Source organism: Pteropus medius, unplaced genomic scaffold (genome assembly GCF_902729225.1).
Source record: "Pteropus medius unplaced genomic scaffold, Ma_sr-lr_union100, whole genome shotgun sequence".
In the NCBI taxonomy this organism is placed as follows: domain Eukaryota; kingdom Metazoa; phylum Chordata; class Mammalia; order Chiroptera; family Pteropodidae; genus Pteropus; species Pteropus medius.
Genome location: NW_024348242.1, coordinates 740,538 through 758,663, shown reverse-complemented (window position 1 = coordinate 758,663; position 18,126 = coordinate 740,538). Strand labels below are relative to the sequence as shown.

General features: G+C 57.0%; 1 protein-coding gene across 3 annotated transcripts in view; it reads left to right on the top strand.

Annotated features, from left to right (window-relative positions):
- SFSWAP (splicing factor SWAP) overlaps nt 1-18,126 on the top strand; it is a 51,199-nt gene that overhangs the window by 14,668 nt on the left and 18,405 nt on the right. For all 3 annotated transcript variants that reach the window (XM_039879208.1, XM_039879207.1, XM_039879209.1), the window contains exons 8-13: nt 11,009-11,252; nt 12,014-12,145; nt 12,700-12,793; nt 13,735-13,906; nt 14,859-15,089; nt 16,072-16,262. In XM_039879208.1, the coding sequence (XP_039735142.1) occupies nt 11,009-11,252; nt 12,014-12,145; nt 12,700-12,793; nt 13,735-13,906; nt 14,859-15,089; nt 16,072-16,262 (1,064 nt within the window). The remainder of the gene's footprint in view (nt 1-11,008; nt 11,253-12,013; nt 12,146-12,699; nt 12,794-13,734; nt 13,907-14,858; nt 15,090-16,071; nt 16,263-18,126) is intronic.

Sequence of the window (18,126 nt, the reverse complement as noted above, 5' to 3'; positions counted from 1 at the left end):
GTCCTTGTAAACGGCCCACACGGAGGGATCCAGAGATTCTCCACCTTCTGTCCGTCAGGTACGCGGTCACTGAGCGGGACGTCTCTCCGGCCTCCTCGCATCTTTTCTCAATCCTGTCTGACGCTCACGGGTCAAATGCAGTGCCCGCGCACTTCTACCCGATTCCTGAGGCTGGTACTTTGTCCCATGGAAAGGGACAGAATCTGGGAGCGGGTGGCCTTTCCTGACTGTCCTGCTCGCACTAGTGTGTGTGCAGCTGAACGCTGAGCTCAGTGATGGTGCCGTGTGTCTACAGACCCAGGGCCGGGCGGGAGAGGGGACAGGGCCGACAGTGGGCCAGGCTGAAGATGGCTCCTGCGTGACACCCGGCGTTACTGTGAGACCCCACAGTCTGATGGGTGACAATGGCCCAGGCCCAGTGATGGCCATGTGAAGATCAAAGGGTGGGTGGGCCCCAGGGGGCTCACTGCAGTCCCTCCGGTGGCCCACGGGGGGGCCAGAGGCTGAGATGAGCCATGGGAGACTCCTGCGCTGGCTTTATGCAGATCCCGCATGCCTGCTCATGGCTGTGACCTCCCAGCTCCCTGCCTGCCCCATGATCCCCAACCAGAGGAGCTCCAGCCAGGGGCACCAGCTAGTAACCGCCTCTGCTCTCCATAAAGTGGTTGTTTGGACGGCTGTCGTCTCCCGCACGCAGTGGGGGGGTGACAGGGCGGGTGGAGAGCACGCCCGCTGTGACACTTTGGGTTCCGGACACAGGCGCCGCGTGGTGGGCCAGCCTCAGCCTGAGCTCCGGCCTGGCGGAGGCGAGGCGTCTGCAGACGGGCGCGGTGGGTTAGACGTGGGTTGGCCACGCCAGAGGCACAGGAGGTTCCGGATGCTGAGGTGAGCCATCTCAGTCTACAAGTATCAGCAGTAAGTTCATATTTTGTACAAATAGAAGACAGTCCAGCAAAACATAAGGCAGGCCAGGTGGTACTCGTAGGCACCCACCTGCGTCCAGCCTCTGCTGTGGATGCAGAAGGGGTCACGGGCGTAGGGGCAGTGGGACAGGGGTCTCACAGGGCTTCTCCATGGAGGCCATGCTCAGCAGTGGCAGCGCTGCTCAGGCTGGGAGGGGCGGGGAGTTGAGCAGCTGGACTCTGAGGGGAGGGAGGTGAACGGCTGGTGTCACCGTGGAGCCGCACGCTTGGACCCCTTAATAAACCTGGCTGTGAAGAAGGGAGGGGCCCTACCTGGCAGATCCTGTGAGAGCCCCCTTAGCACATGCTCCTGGGGTCGCCATGGCAACCGCCTGTGGGATCCAGGGGCCATAGGGCAGAGGTGGTCTGGATGGTTGGCTGGACTGGTCCCAGTTTCCAGGAGAAGCCATGAGGTAGAACTTGGGCTCCAGCTCCGAGGAACACCCAACAAAAATAAATGTAATCGCCTGTGTTCGGGTTTGCAAAGGTGTCGGTTTTATCTGTGGTTAGATTCTATGGTTATCTAAAAAAAAGTGAGCAAGAACAGGAAAACAAGAAAGACATGGTAGGGGGAGACATCACCGTAGACCACATCTCGGCCTGAGTCGTGGGTGATTTACTAGCGGTCCCCAGCCTCTGTGGCACCAGGGACCAGTGCTCCTCTGAGCATCTGATCACGCCCGAGGATCCGAGGCGGAGCTGAGGCGGGGTTGCTGGCGCTGGGAGCGGCTGCAGATACAGATGAAGCTTCGCTCGCCCACTGCTCGCCCGCTGCTCACCCGCGGTGTGGCCCTGCTCCTCGGGCCAGAGAGCAGGTCTCAGACTGCTGTGTTCCAGCTTGAAGCCGGAAAGTGAGCGCGAGCGCCTCCCGGGCCCGCTCCCTCCCGCACCACCGGCGGGCGGGCTGAGGCTGGAGCTGGGCTCGGGGTGGACTCGGTCTTGCTCGGGGTTTTCAAGGCTGTTTCTTGCTGGGCCAGCTAGTTCCACAGCAGGTTTTCAAGCAGGTGGCCTTTTATCTGAGCTTTCCAGGGGATTCAGTATCGTGTTCACTGGAATAATAATTCTCTTTTCTCAGAGTTCATCTGTTGGCATAAATTTCCATCACGTACATAATTACAGTCAGGTTAACTGGAAAAAACAGTTTAAGAGAAAAACCACAGGTACAAACAAAAAGGCCCCTGCGTCAGCAGAGGAGACGCTGCGCCCCGCGTGCGGTGGTCACCCAGCACGGGCCCCAGGGACTCGGGCGGGAGCGAGGGAGGCCCCAGGCCGCCGCTCAGGGGCCCGGGAGGAGGAAGCCGTTTGAGAAACATCTCCTTAGAGCCTCGCCTTCTATCCAACAGCAGAGTCACTTCCAGATGTGAGTGCCAGATGCGAAAATTCTCAGGAAGCGAGGCCACTGTAACGGATAACGAATCATCTATTTTAAGGCAATAGACATTATATTCTGCTAATAGGAAAAATAAAAATGTTGAGAAAGCAGAAAAAAGTGCCTTAACATGCAAACAGCTTTTACAGTGAAATTGGAAAAACAAACAAATAGTTCAGTAGGAAAATGAACTGCAGTGTGAATAATTCATAACGGTGATAACGGCAGAACATTTTTTTAAAGGTCTGCCCTTGCCCCCCACTCAGATGGCACTGTGTCTGCTGACTTCAGGACCTACCCTCCAGAGGAAATGACCTCCGGGGCCCCCCTAACAAGTGTTGGGGCCTGGGACTCCGGCAGGAAGGGCCACCCTGCCCCCACCGGCCCCCGGCACGTGAGAATAGTTTGGGACTGTAAGTTCAAGGGCAAAACCGAGGTTTCTAGGCTGTCGGAAATGTTATTTACATACACAAGTCTGAATTTCTTAATAATTACAGGGGGTAAATAGAAGTAAGGGTGCTGCCTACGGTGACGCGCCGTTTCTCCGCCGTTACGTAAGCAAAGACAGGAAAGGCTGACAGGTGCTCACAACTGCAGGTGTAGGTGCGTCCGCCGGTGTGGAGCACAGGTTGGCAGCGTGTATCGGAACCTGCACTGCAGACCCCTGACGCAGCGTTTGCACTTGACCTCAAGTGCACTGTAAAGTCAGCTGCAGGAGTGCTCACTAGGGAAGACATTTCGCCGTAGCCAGGCCGAGGCGCCCTCTGCTCTTCAATGGGGCCTCGGGGACACGGGAGTGGCCCCCGGGGGCACTGGTGCAGGCCTGGGAATGCTGCCTGAGGCCGGCCTGTCGCTGGCGAGGGAGGGGGCGGCATGAGCGTGAGACCACTGTGTTAGCCGTAAAGAGACGGGATGTCCTCTGGCCAGCCAGAAACACACAGCTGCGCACTCAGAGGGTTAAGTCTTGGGACAGGACGAAGCTTGTCCCCGTCCCTTGTACCGTCGAGGCTTTTCCCTGTCAGAAAAATACAGGTCTGTGATGCTCGTTTTGAAACTAAACTGGTAAACGCTGCTTCGCTCTTCTGTGGTTTCAGTCTGCCAGCTCTTGGGGACAGCTCAGGCTGTCCATCCTGTTACGTCGCCAGCTGTTCAGTGTCCCCTGAAGACGTGCGTGGTCCTTCCTCGTCGTTTACTGTCAACTGGTCAGAGATTCCCTAGGTTCTGGCAGCCTAGGAGGAAAAGCAAAAATTAAAAAGTAAAATAATTTTTTTATTTTGAAAGAACTTTTTCTAGAAACTCTTTAAATATAGATAAGTAAAACTAACAATTCCTTTTACTTTTTAGTCTGACAGTGAATGTTTTTCATGCTCTTTATTTTCTGTCGTTACTTAGTTGTTTTCTGCTTCTTAGCCATAAATCCTTGCAGAAGACTCCAATAAGTAAAATTAATTATACAAGAAGCAATAATACTGAAATACTGCCCAATATTATATAGCACACAGCTTTTTAAAAATAAAACGCCAGCTCTCTTTTTTTAATGTTTCATCCTATAAATAGCTTAAGTGAAATTAAACCACATCATGTGGCTAGACTAGTGATTTTCTTGATTCTGTTCATTTTTTAAATGTGGCTTGGCGGCTGTTTTTTGTTTTTCTGCAAAACCATGACCTTGAAGTGCTTTGCTTACCTTCTAAACCTTTTTTTTTTTAATGGTTTTATTTTAGTTTGAGAAAAGTAAAAGCAAAAATATTACCCAAGGCTCCACCACCCAAAGGTAGTCATTTTTAGTATTAAGCGAACATCATTGACACAGTGGAGGAAACAGATAATTGTGATAAGTAAAAAAGAAAAACAGAAGCTCATGTCTATAGAACACAGATACAATCTTTATTCAAAGGTATGGTTGTGCTGCTAGAAATATTTGTGTTAAAGTGGAAATTAAGTTCTTTAATTTCACTTGAATTTAACAACCTATAATCAGCAATCAAAGTGAAGTAATTGCTGAACTGTAGATAAAAGTTTCTTGTACATCAAGAATTCAGTTCTGAAGAAGAGAAAAGTAAGGAGGTCGGAATTACAGGATTTTTTAAGCTTTTGCTCCTGTCTTAAATGTTGTTATTAAATGAGAGGAAATTAAGCGCTCGCAGGACGCTCTCCCTTCACCTGTGCCCTCAGTGCCGTCTCCTGCACGAGTATAGTGCTGCCCTCGCGAAGGTCTGCGGTGACAGTGGCGGTGGCCGTCCCCGCCTGCCGCGAGGCTCAGTGCCGCAGTTCAGTGGATTCACGCGTTCACAGCCTCCCCGGTCAGGTTCTTCCTGACTCGTCTCTTGGGAGTTCAGATCGCACAAACAGGTTTCTGCCCGAGTTCTGTTTCGTGGGTCCTGCATACCTGAGAGATGCCGGCCTCCAACCCCAGTGGAGATGGGCAAGCTCGTCCAGTAGAACAGCCTCGGGGCGCATTTTCTTTCTCTGCTGTCTTCGTAAGCCAGAGTCTGGCGTGCTTCTAACCCAGCTACCCAGGTGGGCCACGACTGCCACTGACTGGTTGTGTAGGTTTGTTGCTTGGTTGGATTTTAGTCACAGCTCCTGGGTGCTGTTCTCTGCGATCTCATGTTTGAAAATGTCTGCCTTTTACCATACGTAACAGCTTGGCAAAAATAATACGTTTAGTCACGCTTGCTTAGGGCCGAGGGGCATTCCTGAGTGTTTTCCGGAGGGAACTTTGCTGGGAAAAGTGGGGGCAGCTTCATCTCTCCCCACCATCAGCCCCGGGGTCAGCGGCTACCCGACTGGGTGCCCAAGATTTCCTTTTTGCTCTTAAGGTTCGTAACTTCACCAGCTTACATTCCCATTTTCCTGGAATATGGCATATACCCGTTCGATCCAATTCTCGTTTCCAGGAAGTTATTTTCTGTTGTACCTCTGAATGCTTTATTTGTTGGCTTCTCTGCCTAAAAGACACCGATTTCCTTACTTTGGATCATCTTTTTCTTCACGCCTGTCGTTTTCTCTTCTGTACTGATCTTTGGTTCTCTGGGCATCTAGTGTGATAATGTCCACCTTCTGGTGGTCACGCCTCCTGTGTCGGTGATGTGATAGTTTCAGCCAGAGACTCTGTTCGTTGCGTTTTAAAATATGCTGGTTTTATAGTGGTGCTGTTTGGTCCTCAGCCTGTTCTCCAAGTGTCACAACAGGGTCAGCAGCCCTTCACTGAGGCCAGGCGCACGGGCCACATCGCCTCTGTCGCAGGGCTACTCTGGGGGGTGTGGAAGCCGCCCAGGCCATCTTAAAGGAGGGGGCTTCAACAGAACGTACTCGATGGCTCCGAGGTGGGAATTTTGTAGAGTGTTGACGTCATGAAGCAGGACTGTTCTGTTTAGCTTTCAACCGTTCGAGACGGTGAGAACCATTGTGAACTCTCCCAGCTGGGCGGGAGGGGGGGGCAGGGCAGAGTGGGGGGGCCGGCCCGGTTACAGCCCTGGGCAGGACCCCACCTCACCACCGCCTTTGCTTCCTCCTTGCTCGATTGAACGCCAGTTTGCCCAGGTTCATCTGCGGCTCAGAAGGCCCCGAGCTCGCTGGGTGGCTTCCGTCTGGACCCGGTTCTTTGCCACCTACGAGCGAGGTGCCTGTCCAGCGGCTGCCTTGCCATCTGTACCCACAGCTGCCCTGCCAACACAGTCAGCCCCACCAAGACCCGGTCCTCCCGCCACCGTCCGTGCTTGCTCTGGCTCTGACGCTTGTCTGCCCTCCAAACACAGCCTGCTCCGGAAAACCTGGCCTCTGCCCTCCTCCGAGGCTCCAGGCGTGTCCTAGAGCAGGCGCCCTTCCACAGCCAGGGACAGAGCCCCGTGGCAGCCCTCCAGCGAGGTCGAGGCCCACTTCCCCGCCCCGCCTGCCAGGCCCCTCCCGGCGCCTCCGCAGCTCTGCTTCTCCCGACGGTGAGGTGCTGGGCACGTGCTTACGCCTCGGCTTTGGTCACCCATGTGACAAGCCCCCAAAACCCCAGCATTAAAAGTTCAAACTTTTATGCATGAGGGTCACTGGCGAAGTCTGTAAGCCGTGGTGAGGGGCAGGTTCTTCTCGAGGAAAGTTTATTTGCTACAGAGAGATCCCTTTTAAACACCGGCCACAATCCTGAGTGGCATGTGGTCAGGTGGCTTTCCAGCTTTACAGATGTGCTGTCCTTGTGTCACTGAGAACCAGGCCGCTCTCCCTGCCCCCGTGTGCTGGGAGCAAAACGAGCCTCCTGTTGTGTGGGACTTTCTCATTCACACTGGGGTGTGGGGGCGTAGGAGGTGAGTCGGACAGGGTGGCCATGGTGACCCACGGGCGAAGCCCTGTCTTGTCATGCGCCTCGGCCGTGAGGCCCGTCAGCAGAGCCGCCGGTCACCGTGCTTCACGGTCTCGGGGTTTCTCCCTCACTGTGAGCGTGCTTAGACCGCGTGTGGTGAGCGCAGCGGATTTGCGTGTACGGGCTGGGGGCGGGGGGAGCAGTGTTCTTGCTCGTAGCAGCTGTGGACCTGGCGTTTTAAGGAGTTTGGGTTGTTTGACTGTGGGTCTGTCCTTGGCGTACGAGGCGGACGGGCAGACAGACCAAGTGACGTGAATAAACTCCATGCCCTGAGCCAGAATGGGATAAATAGAAGATGCTCCTCATCTCTGATGATAATTAGGATAAAGTATTGTTTTAAGGTAATTCAGAGATACTGTTTCAAATGTTTATTTTTAACTTTTGTTTTTGAGTTTTTGATGATTACCTTCACACCTCTGAATACCAGTTTCTGGATTTGTCAGCTGCCCATTTTCCGCGACATCTTCCTACTACGACAGATGACAGTTCAGCTCGCTTGTGCCCCCATTAAACCCCTTCTCACTCCCCCAGTTTACCCATGTTACATGTTAGGTTTCTGTTTTGGTTACTTTGTGATTTTAACTAATATACTCACACTTCTATTTTGTAATCAGAACTCAAGAGGGCACAGGACAGGACGGGCTGACTGACTGAGCGTGCTCATCCTCTAGGCCCGGCCGCGCTTTACAGCCTGCGTGACAGGCGTCCAGCTGGCGCTGTCCCCGGCAGCCCCAGGCAGAGCTGCTTCTGTGCCCAGTGGGGAGCCTGCAGTGTGGCCGTCTCTGAGCAAGCCTTGGCCGTGGCTGCCCCGCCCTTACCTCTGGCAGTGGCCATGGCATGGTTTGTAGGTGGCGGCCCTGCTGCCGCTGGGAGTGGCTGTGTTTTCCTGTGACTTCTCGTCAGGGCTTCCCCGTCCGTGTCCGTGCCTGTGTCTCCTGGCTTGCTTGTTTACACCTGTTTTTATGCTGGAGCACATCTTCTGGTAGCTCGCTAACAAAGGGTACCCGGGAAGACATTTTTTAAAAACTCCTGGCTTGTCTGAAAATGCCCGAATTCTGTTCTTCCATTTGGTAGGTAGTTTGGAGGGGCTAGAATTGTGGTTGAATATTGTCCTTAAGATTCGGAAGGTTCTGGGCCACCACGTCGTAGCTGCCTTTGTTGCCGCTGAGGAGCCTCAGGCATGTCAGTCTCATTCGTTCGCGTGCGACCTGTGCTTTCATGTCGGCGTCGTGGCCAGGCCATGTGGGAACAGCAGCGAGCAAAGTCCCTTCCGTCCTGGGACGCCCGAGACAGCAAGCAGACACCGGCCACGTACACGTACGGTCTAAAGTCAGGAACTCAGAAAGCGGTGCCGCGCGTCCCTGGAGACTGGTGGTCCAGTGCAGGTGACCGCTGGCCAGGAGCGGGGTGGGGTGCTGTAGCAGCAGGCGGCGGGGGGCAGGTGGGAGCCTGCCCAGCTGGTGCCACGGTGCGATACCAGTGTGGTCTCGACCTCGGTGAAGCTCCTTCCGTCTGTACACAGACGGGTCATGCACCTTCCCTGTATGGGCTCCTCCATGGTGGGGTCACACACCGGCCTCCGATCCCCAAGAAGCCCTTCGGTGCTCAGGTTCCATTTTAAGAGGTGCTGAGATGAAGCTCACGTGGAACCATAGTGAGTGGCTAAGGTTGTGGCCAGAAGCCAGCCAACTAGAGGCTGGTGGGGGGCAATCAGGCAGAGCCCTCAGCTTGTGGGTGGGCGGTCGCCGCACATCTCTGAGGCCACTTAAGGGCGCGCCTTCCTCCTGAGGCAGCAGATTTTCCCGCACTTGCCCTTAGGAAAAGTCGGTGCCCATCGAAATTCCTGGCAGTAGGTGATCGTGGTGCGCTGATGTTTGTTCATTAGTTAAGTCACATCAGCGCTTGACGTTCCGTGAAGCCCAGTCCCCTCTTGGAAACTCCAGGAGCAAACGCTGGACAGCAGCGAGCCCAGTGAGGAGCGCGGTGTCCTGGGAGCCCAGCGCTGCCCGACCAGTGGGCGCCCTTTGACGCTCAGGGCCCGGGGATCAGCGCACCAGCCCTGTGCGTTCTCCCCGTGGCCTGGTCAGTGAGGCGCAACGGTCATTGGCGGTGAGAATCCCTGAGCCGGCGCTTGCTCGAAGGCGTCTCAGCTCACGACCCTGTGGTGGCGGGCGCCGGGAACCCGGGCTTCTCGCTCACCATGCATCAGCCCAGCCCCGCTGGGCCTGGCCATCAGCCGGCCCCACTCGGCACGTGCTTGTCAAGTGCCTGCTGTGCACCCCGAGCTGCGGGCGGCCTGTCCCTGCTGTTACCGCCTTGATCTCTCTGGTCCTCACCTGTGCCAGCAGCCCCGAGGTGGCAGGTGCACAGGAAAGCCGAGCAGGGGCCTCCCTGGGTGGGGGTGGTACAAGGAGGTACAGCCTAAGGGGTTCAGGGCGGGCAGAAGACACTGCAGGAGGTGCCATCTGCCATAGGGGCACCCAAAGGAGGCAGCACTGGCACCAGGTCCTCGTGCCCTCAAGTGCCAGCAAATTAGGCACATGGTCACCTCACTAAACCCTGTGGATTCCTTGCCGAATTCAAGAACAATCTGTTTGTCACATAAAGAATGGATTAAGTTGCAATTGCATAACATGTACTGCAAGTTAAAACTTAATTGTACACTTGCTTCTATGAATTCATGTCTCATTGGTCGTGGCTACAATTTACAGTGTGTTTTGGCTTTTCGAAGGCAAGAGCCCGACCATCCAGGACAGGACACAGGGTCTTTCGTTGAGAGCTGACACTGTGGAGTGGGCAGTAGCTGTCTTGCCACCCAGAGACTTGGGGCTGCACCGGGGGCGTTCCCTGTGGGAGGCTGGGCTTATGCTCTGGTGTCACTGATGCCACGTCATTTTCCCCTCAGTGGCACTCTGCCCAGGGGGTGAAGAAGGACCTGAGTAGTCTGGTGACCTGGGGGTGTCATTCTGTCAGGGGCATTGTTGTGTCTTATAAGCAGCACGTGATGTATTCGGACCCCTCATTGGTTAGGAAAGGTTACATTTGAACTACCATATTTGCCTGTCCATCTGACAGATGCCGTGTGCTAAGTGCTGGGATTATGGAGCCAACACCTCCCCGCCCCCAGCATCAGGCCCTGCTCTGCGCCCACATCAGACAGTCTCATCGCGCTCTCCCCACTTCCTCAGATGGGTCACTTGAATGTTTCTGTGCTGAAGGTTACGGGGGAGAATATTGGGGCCACATCTCTTGGTGTAGAAATGTGGGGTGCTAACGTGTGGCCGTGGTTGGTGTGCACCGTCAGGTAGGAGCAGCGACTTGGGGGTCCGTCCGCATATAACTGATAAACACGGAGTCGCTAACTGCGGCGGGGCGCCCGCAGCACGCGTGGGCACGCCGGCCTTGCGACCTGATGCCGGAGGCCGCTGGCGTTTTCCTGTGGAGCATACGGTGCTGGAGACTGTGGTGGATGTAAAGCTTTCACTATTCGTGAATGTTTTTGTTTTAAAGTGAATTGAAAGTCAAAATAAAATTTCTAAATTACAAAAATCTCCCTATCCCTAATGACGAGCAAATTGTTTATATAATTAGAACCAATGACCTAACTGCAACAGGACTAGAAATTAAAATTCTTAATGAGATCATTGAATTTTCTGTGGTTTTACTGGTTTTGAATGTCTCTCCACCCCCAAAAATGAATAAACGTACAGGGCCTTTCATTGTTGAAACAGTGGGCGGCCGTCCTACAGATATTTGCGCATGTGCCCAGAGCGTCTAGGAAGCTACTGTACAGTACGTGATAGCGGAGCCCCAAACACCCTCGACCCGCGGAACCCCCTACAGAAGTTACAGCTGGCGGGGGGGGGAGGGGGCAGTGACTAGAGAGCACCGCCCCTCGTCGCGGATGCAGCCAGCCCACCGTGAAAGCCTCCTGGGGAAAGCAAGGGCCCAAGAGGAAGGCAGGAGGGCCCGTGTCAGCGGGGAGACAAGCAGGGGGTCCGCCGCGCCTGCTCGCACTGCAGGTTGCCTTGGCCGCTCAGGGAGACGGCTCTCATTGCTGTGCCCCCGAAGCCGGGGGAAACAAGGCTTGTCTCGGAAGGCCCCTGCTGGGCGGCTGTCTGGCCGTGTGGGTGCCGCCTGGTTCTCCCGATGCGTGTCACTGGGCAGCCTTTCTCGTATCAGAAAAATACAGAAAACGATGTGGTCGAAAGTGGCCAGAGGCGACCTTGCATTTGGAAGGGGTCCCTTTCTTCCTGCGTCCTGGACCCTCGCCAAGCAGCCTGTCCTTTGCCCCCTCACTCGGCAAACCGTGTCTTTCCACAGCGACGGTGGCAGCCATGTACTACAGCTACTACATGCTGCCGGACGGCACCTACTGCCTGGCACCGCCCCCGCCGGGCGTCGACGTAGCCACCTACTACAGCACCCTGCCGGCCGGGGTGGCCGTGTCCAGCACCAGTGGAGTGGCGGCCACCGCCCCGCCGCCCCCCGGGACCACGCCGCCACCACCCCCAACCACGGCGGAGACGAGTAGTGGGGTGACCGCCACCACCACCATCACCACAAGGTGCGCTCCCCTCCCGCAGGCCCCCTGGGTCACAAGGGGGGTCCGTTCTCCGAGCACGTCCCAAGGGTGCAGGGTGGCCGGGGCGGCGGAGGCCGTCGTGGCAAACGGGCCTCGGTGCAGCCCGAGCACTTGGAGGAGAGCCCGCAGGGACCCCCACGCCACCAGCCCCGGGAAGGGAGTGAGGCCGCAGATTCCGTGCCACTGACGGAAGTGACTCTCAAAGCCGTTGGCAGGTGGAAGGATAACAGAGATGGCAGGGCGGTGACCGTCATGGGGCGTGCGTCGTGGCCCCATGCCGCGGACCGAGGAGCACCCGTGTCCCCGGCACGTAGTGGGAGGCACTGGGGAGCACAGGCTGGGAAGGGGCCCCCTGGAGACCTGACGAAACTCTCAGGTGTTCCACGGAAGTGACCACTTCCTGATCCCGCCAGGACAGGCGGACGCGCAGGGAAGGGTGCTGAGCCGAGCCAGCCGCTGTCTCTTTAACAAAACCCACGCTTGTTCTCGGTCGCTTCTGAGAACAGTGCGTGCTGCAGGGAAGTGTCAGGGACAGGACCCGTCTGTATGGCTTCGGTGTCCTTTTCGGTGCAGCCCCGCTGTCACCGTCGACAGTGACGTTTTGTCCGCTTTCACCGGGTTCGTGCACGTTCTGTGGGACAAGCCACCCGTGGATAAGCAGCTCCTGCATGCTGTGAGCCGAGCACGTGCGGGCGATGTCACGGAGGCGGTCTGACCGTGAGTGACGGGGCTCTTGTCTGCAGTGCACTTGCTCCCGTGGCCGCCATCATCCCTCCGCCCCCTGACATCCAGCCCGTCATCGACAAGCTGGCCGAGTACGTGGCTAGGAACGGCCTCAAGTTTGAGACCAGCGTTCGTGCCAAGAATGATCAAAGGTGAGGCGAACTTTATGTAGCTTACGTAGGTGCTGTTGGAGGTTACGCTCAGCTGCTTTTTTTTTTTAAATCTAGACACACGATTCTTTTTAATGTTTTTAATTCTCATGTGTTCAGATAAACACGTCTTGTGATTACTTGGCTAAATTACTTAGAGTCGGAGTGGGTTTTTTATTGCATTCCCTGTTTTTTGTTCGTTTAGTTTGTTTCAGTTTGTTTTGATTTTTTAAGTAACAGTGTTGAAGCTACTTGAAATAAAAGGCCGGGGTTTGTGCTCTTCAGCAACCTGCTGTGGAAATTTAGACACATCTTCTTTCTGTTGTTTTTGAACCACGTAACGTTCTGTGCCTCGGGGAGTAAAACGAGGACGTGAGGTGGCGTCTGCGGTTCCATCTGTGTCACGGGGGCGTGGTTCACCCTCGCTCCTGCGAGGAGCTGTCGCGGTCATTCTGCAGTCGTTGTGCAGCATACAGAGCAGTGTCTGGTCAGCAAGGGCCGCCTCTGCCGCCTGCGCGTTGTCCTGTTGATGCCTTGTCCACCTTTCGTGTCCCCAGGTTCGAGTTCCTGCAGCCGTGGCACCAGTACAACGCCTACTACGAGTTCAAGAAGCAGTTCTTCGTGCAGAAGGAGGGGGGCGACAGCGCGCAGGTACCTGTGCACAGGGGCGCAGCCCTCAGGGGCGTAGTCCCCTCCCCACTCTGGGCACGGAGGGGACCGCTCGCTCTCGGCGTAACGGGCTGCTGGTTTTATGCCTGCTTTCAGGTGCGACGCACCCTAGCCTGTGCCGCCTTCAACTTTTCCCTTCTCTCAGAATCGAAACTCTTTTTAAATCTGCTGAGAACTGTCACCCGTTTTCATAGTTCATTGACGATCATTTGTCCGTGTTCTAAGAAAAACTCGTCTTTGCAGGCACCGACGTTTGGGTTGGCTGTGTTAGCTGCTTTTGCTGGTAGCCGCACACCACGCTGCTGTGTGAACACACATCAGTGTCTGCGGGGTGCTCGCACGGCTGCTGTCCACGGCGGGCACCTTTGTCCCCCGGCACTGCCTGCCGGCCGCTCCCTCTGCTCTTCTTGCGGGCGTCCCACCCACACGTGGTCCACGGGCCTGTAGGGAGCGTCTGTTCCCGCCCTGTCCCCTTCTGCCTCCCCTCGCCTGTCCACAGTCACGTGGACCCCCTGACGCTTTTAAACTTGTCTCGGTAGCGATGGCAAGGCAGAGAGGGGCCTTGCTTGTCAGTGGGTTTCTGCACATTTCCATCTCTGACTGTTCAAATGAAAGAAAACTGAGCCATTCTCAGGCGAGGTGCGTAATTTGCTCCAAAGTTTGCTCATTCATCGACCCCCGAAGGATGGCCAGTGGGCACTGGTTCCCAGCAGTGCAGGGCTGTGGGGCGCTCGATGTGCTTCCAGGGGGAAGCCGCTCTGCCCGCCCCCGTCCACTCTGCGGTGTCAGGGACCAGTGACGCGGACGGAAAAGCAGGCCGTGCGTGTGACCGAGGCGGCAGGGCTGCAGTGCTGGGGGTGTTTTTTTCTGACAGCCACGTGTTTCCTTGCGGGACAGTTCATGGTCACGTTCCGTCCCTGCAGGCTGTGTCCACACCAGAAGACGCTCCTGCAGAGTCTGCTCCTGAAAAGCCGAGTGACGCTGGGGAGGACGGTGGGGCGGAGGACGCGGCCGACGCGGGAGGAAGAGGCGGCTCAGGGGCGAAGAAGGAGGCGCCGTCCAGCAAAGCTGTCCTGGACGGGAAGCTGGTAAAAGGTGCGTGGCCGGTCGGCCTTGGCGACGGCCTGCAGGGGGGGCGGGGGGGCGGGCGCCCGGGCTGCTAGCACGCCCTGCCTTGGGATCCGAGGCCGTCTGGAGGTGAGCTCCTCATAGCTGTGCGTTTATCGACCGGCCTCTTCTGGCAGTGTAGGGAAAATGCAGCGAGTGCTCCAAGCAGCGCTTCGCATCCCTCAGACCTCCGGACGCGTTTACGCGTGCGCTGCCGTGCCGCTGAAGGCCGTTTGATCTGTCCAAGCGAGTCCCTGAGCTCCTCCACCAGTCAGGACCCGCTCGCTCCATTTTGTTACCTGTTACGTTCGCGGAAGGAGTTTTAGCTCAGCCAGGACGGACGGACGGACGTGGCAGCAGCCAACAGAGAAACGAGAGCTGAGGCAGGCACGTTAGCAGAGGACCGCGTGTTTGGACTCACGGGCAACAGGCAGCGCCCCCGGCAGGACCAAGGAGCTGCTGTTTAAGCGGGTGTCGCGTCAAATGGGAGTCCCAGAGACAGGGCTGCGACCCCAAGCTGAGGCCTCGGATCTGAGGGCAAGGCTTGTTCAGAGGTGACACGCCGGCCAAGTGGCTGGATGACGAGGTGGGGCACAGCCTGCAAAGGTCTCACAGGTGTGGGGAACAGTGGCAGTGCCCAGCACGAGGCAGGCAGCACCGCGCCAGCTGTCTGCCAAGTGAAGGACAGATGCCGTAACTTTGTGAGAAAAGGCGAGTTGAGGTTTTTTATAAATACCTTTTTGTCGTGGAGTCGCATCGTGTGCCAGCGTGTGCAGACTCCGCTGTGCCGAGCCCAGAGGATGGCCACCTGCCCGGCTTGTGCCTCGGTCCCGCCTCAACCGAGGTCCACCCGCCGGGCTGCGCCTCCCTCTGCGTGACGCCCGAGAGGCGGGGGCTCCGTCCCCTGCAGTGCGTCACCGTCTTCCTTCTCTCTCAACAGCGTCGTTCGCTCCTATAAGCTTTGCCATCAAGGCCAAAGAAAACGACCTGCTTCCCCTGGAGAAAAACCGAGTCAAGCTGGACGACGACAGCGATGACGACGAGGAGGGCCGGGAGGGCCGGGAGGGCCCCAGTGGGACGCCCAGCGCCGCCCCGGCCGAGGCCCCGCCCTGCGTGGTGGTGGAGGAGAAGCGGCCGCAGCTGACCCCGGAGGAGCTGGAGGCGAAGCAAGGTCTGTCCGGCACTCGGCCCCTGCAGGGAACGTGCCGATGACGGCCACCCCTCGGCCAGCAACACTGCGACTGCCGGCCAGCCTCCGGTGTCAGAGCCGGGTGGGAGCCGTGCGCCTCTTCCTGCAGGGCCCTAAAGGGGCAGAGCTGTGGGTCCCCAGCGCTCAAGAGCAGTGGATGCCAGTGCCTGAGGGCGGGCCCTCCGTGCGTGGGTGGTGGCCTTGTGTGGTGTGCGGCCGTGGTGACGCCCCATGCAAGGCTGCTGGGCTCATCCTCGTGGGTCACGACGTGGCCACCGCCCCTCTGCCCACGGCCAGCGGTGCGTGTGGGCCGTCCCGCAGCCCCCCCACTCTAAAACAGCGCGCACCCCACTCTGAGGAGCTCACTGCTGAGTACGTTCCTCATCTTTATTCTGAGTGGTTTTCGTAAATGGCCTTTTCTGTGTAGACATCAGCAGAGCAGGCAGCGTTTATAAAGGCCGATCTTCAACCACAGGATGCCTTCCTGTCGAGACCTGGCCTTGTGCTGCGGTTGCGCCCCCCCACCTCCCGCCCCAAAAGTGAGCTATGCTCACCGCGCGCGTCTGGGCCTGCACTCGCTGGGCGCAGCCAGCAGCGGGCGTGTCAGGCCATTGCAGTAGGACACGCCCGGAGCGCCCGCCTGGGAGGGATGCCTCGTGCCTGTTTCTGACAGCCATTCCCAGGCTTCCGGTGCCCCAGCTTCCACTAGGGTGGGAGGAAGCCCAGCGACTTTCTGACTTTGACTTTGAAAGTGAAACGTAAAAGTACTAATAATGAGCGTTACAAGCAACTCTCAAAATTCGTTTTGCCCATTTTGTTTGTTCTGAAATTTGTATCTTGTTTATCTTTTAAAATCATTTCGTTTTTCGTGATCCTATTACTGCCTGTGAAAATTAAGGTAGCAATGTATTTACAAAACACTACTTGCTGTAAACGTCACTTTTTACTTTGTTTATTCCTTAAGCAAAGCAAAAGCTGGAGGACCGACTGGCAGCTGCCGCCAGGGAAAAGCTGGCCCAGGCGTCGAAGGAGTCCAAGGAGAAGCAGCTTCAAGCAGAGCGTAAAAGGAAAGCGGCTTTATTCTTACAGACCTTAAAAAACCCTCTGCCGGAGGCAGACGCCGGGAAAGTCGAGGAGGCACCTTTCAGCGCAGAGGTGGGCTCACGCAGGCGGGCAGCAGGGAGGGGACACGGTGGTGGACGCCGTGTGGCCTGAGCCGGGCTGTCGGCAGAGCCCTCCTCCGCTTGGAATCGCCTCTGACCCTGCAGCTGGGGTTGGGGGCTCTGGCACACTCCCCCGCCCCAAGTCCTGGGTGCTTTGGAGACGCAGGCCTCTGGGCCCCGGGCTGGCAGGCCCCGCACTGGGCTCCCTCGCAGGGCCTGTGGGAGACGTGCAGGCCCCATCGTCGAGCTCACACTCATGGCAGTTTCACGCGGGGCCACGTGCTTTCACTGGAAACACGGCAGCGTGGTCCCCATCACCTCCCCTCAAGAGGGGACGGGTCCTCTCGGCTCGTTCCTAAGCTGTGTGAGTGGACAGTCCCTCTAGCCGTCCCCTCCCTTCAGATGGGGTCAGAACAGGCCGCCCGTCAGGGCTTCTTGGAGCAGTGCCCATGCCATTTTTCCAGCTGTCCCCAGTGTCCTGTGCAGCTGCCTCGTGCCCTCGGCCAGCACGGGCCCCACGCTTTCGTACTGTAGTTACGACGCCATCTCTCAGAGCCTGGGGCTGTTCTTCCACGCTGATCGTGCAGTGTGTAGCACCGTGGCGTGGTGCTCCGTGGGGCTCAGATTTTCAGCATTCTGCTCTAGGCCGAGTTAGCTCTCGCCTCCAGAGTCAGTCCGAGATTCTCAAATCTGGCAGGAGTCCTCAAAAATAATAGCTGGACACCCACCAGGAAGAGCAGTGAGTGTCCGTGTGGGCAGCTCATGTCCACTGTGAGTGGCGCCGTGGGCCCTGATTGCTGCTCCAGGTCCTGCTTGAGTGCCAGTCCACGGGACACCGCACCGCTGTGTCGCCCAGGCGGCCCGCATTGGCCTCTCTGCAGCCACGAAAACACCTGCAGTCACTCCCTAGCTCGGGAGAGGCCTCTGCGCCACCACGGGAGTTAAATACGCAGCAGCCAGAGGTGGCCACTGACACGCCTGTGAGGTGCGGTGTGGGGGCGGGGGAGGCAAACGTCTCCTCTGTGGTTGGGGAGCCCGAGAAAGCCGGGCTGCTGCGGGGAGCGGGGCGTGGGCTGTGTTCGTTTCTGTTCCTGTTTCGATGTCATTTATGCAGCGAAGGGCTTCATTAGAGGACATCTGCGTACGTAGATGCTGTAACTGGTTATGTTACATGGCTGCATCTATACTTTCCAGTTGTGTTTTAATGAAAATTCAGTCATAGCCACAATCATTCGTCAGTAATCCACAGTTTCCCAGTCTGGGTGTCACCTTGTCACAGCCACTGGAATTCTGTCCTTGTAAGCACAAGGTGGCTGCTTTTCCCGTCACCTTCCTGCACGGCGTCGCCCACCTTCCCTGTCAGGGTGTATTCTGAGTGACACATGGAAATGACTGCTCACGCTTCGAGTTTCGATCGCCGGATCCCTGTTCCCAAGGGTCTGGTGGGGGAGATGGTGGCCGCTGCACAATCCCCCCCGAAGCGTGGTGCTGGTAGCAGATGGCGACAGATGTCCTTAATTGCTCTGGAACAGAAACACTTGAGTTGGCGGTTGTCATAAATGAGTTCCGTGGGCACTGGCACATCCTGACCCCACGTCACCAGTGCAGAATTTTGGCGTCTGGAGGGATTGAGACTTGGCGCTCCCTCACGCCTCGGGTGAGGAAAAGAGGGGATTGGCCCTGCCCAGAAGGCAGGCGGCACCCCAGGCCCGTCCCAGCAGACGCAGGCAGGCGGCGTGGGGAGTGTTGAGAAGCCTGGCTGGGAGCCTGGCGAGCCTGCTGGTCCCAGAGCGGGCCTGCCTTAGAGAGGGCGTCCACCTTCGCTTTGCTTTGTAAGACGCCGTGCTTGTGCGATT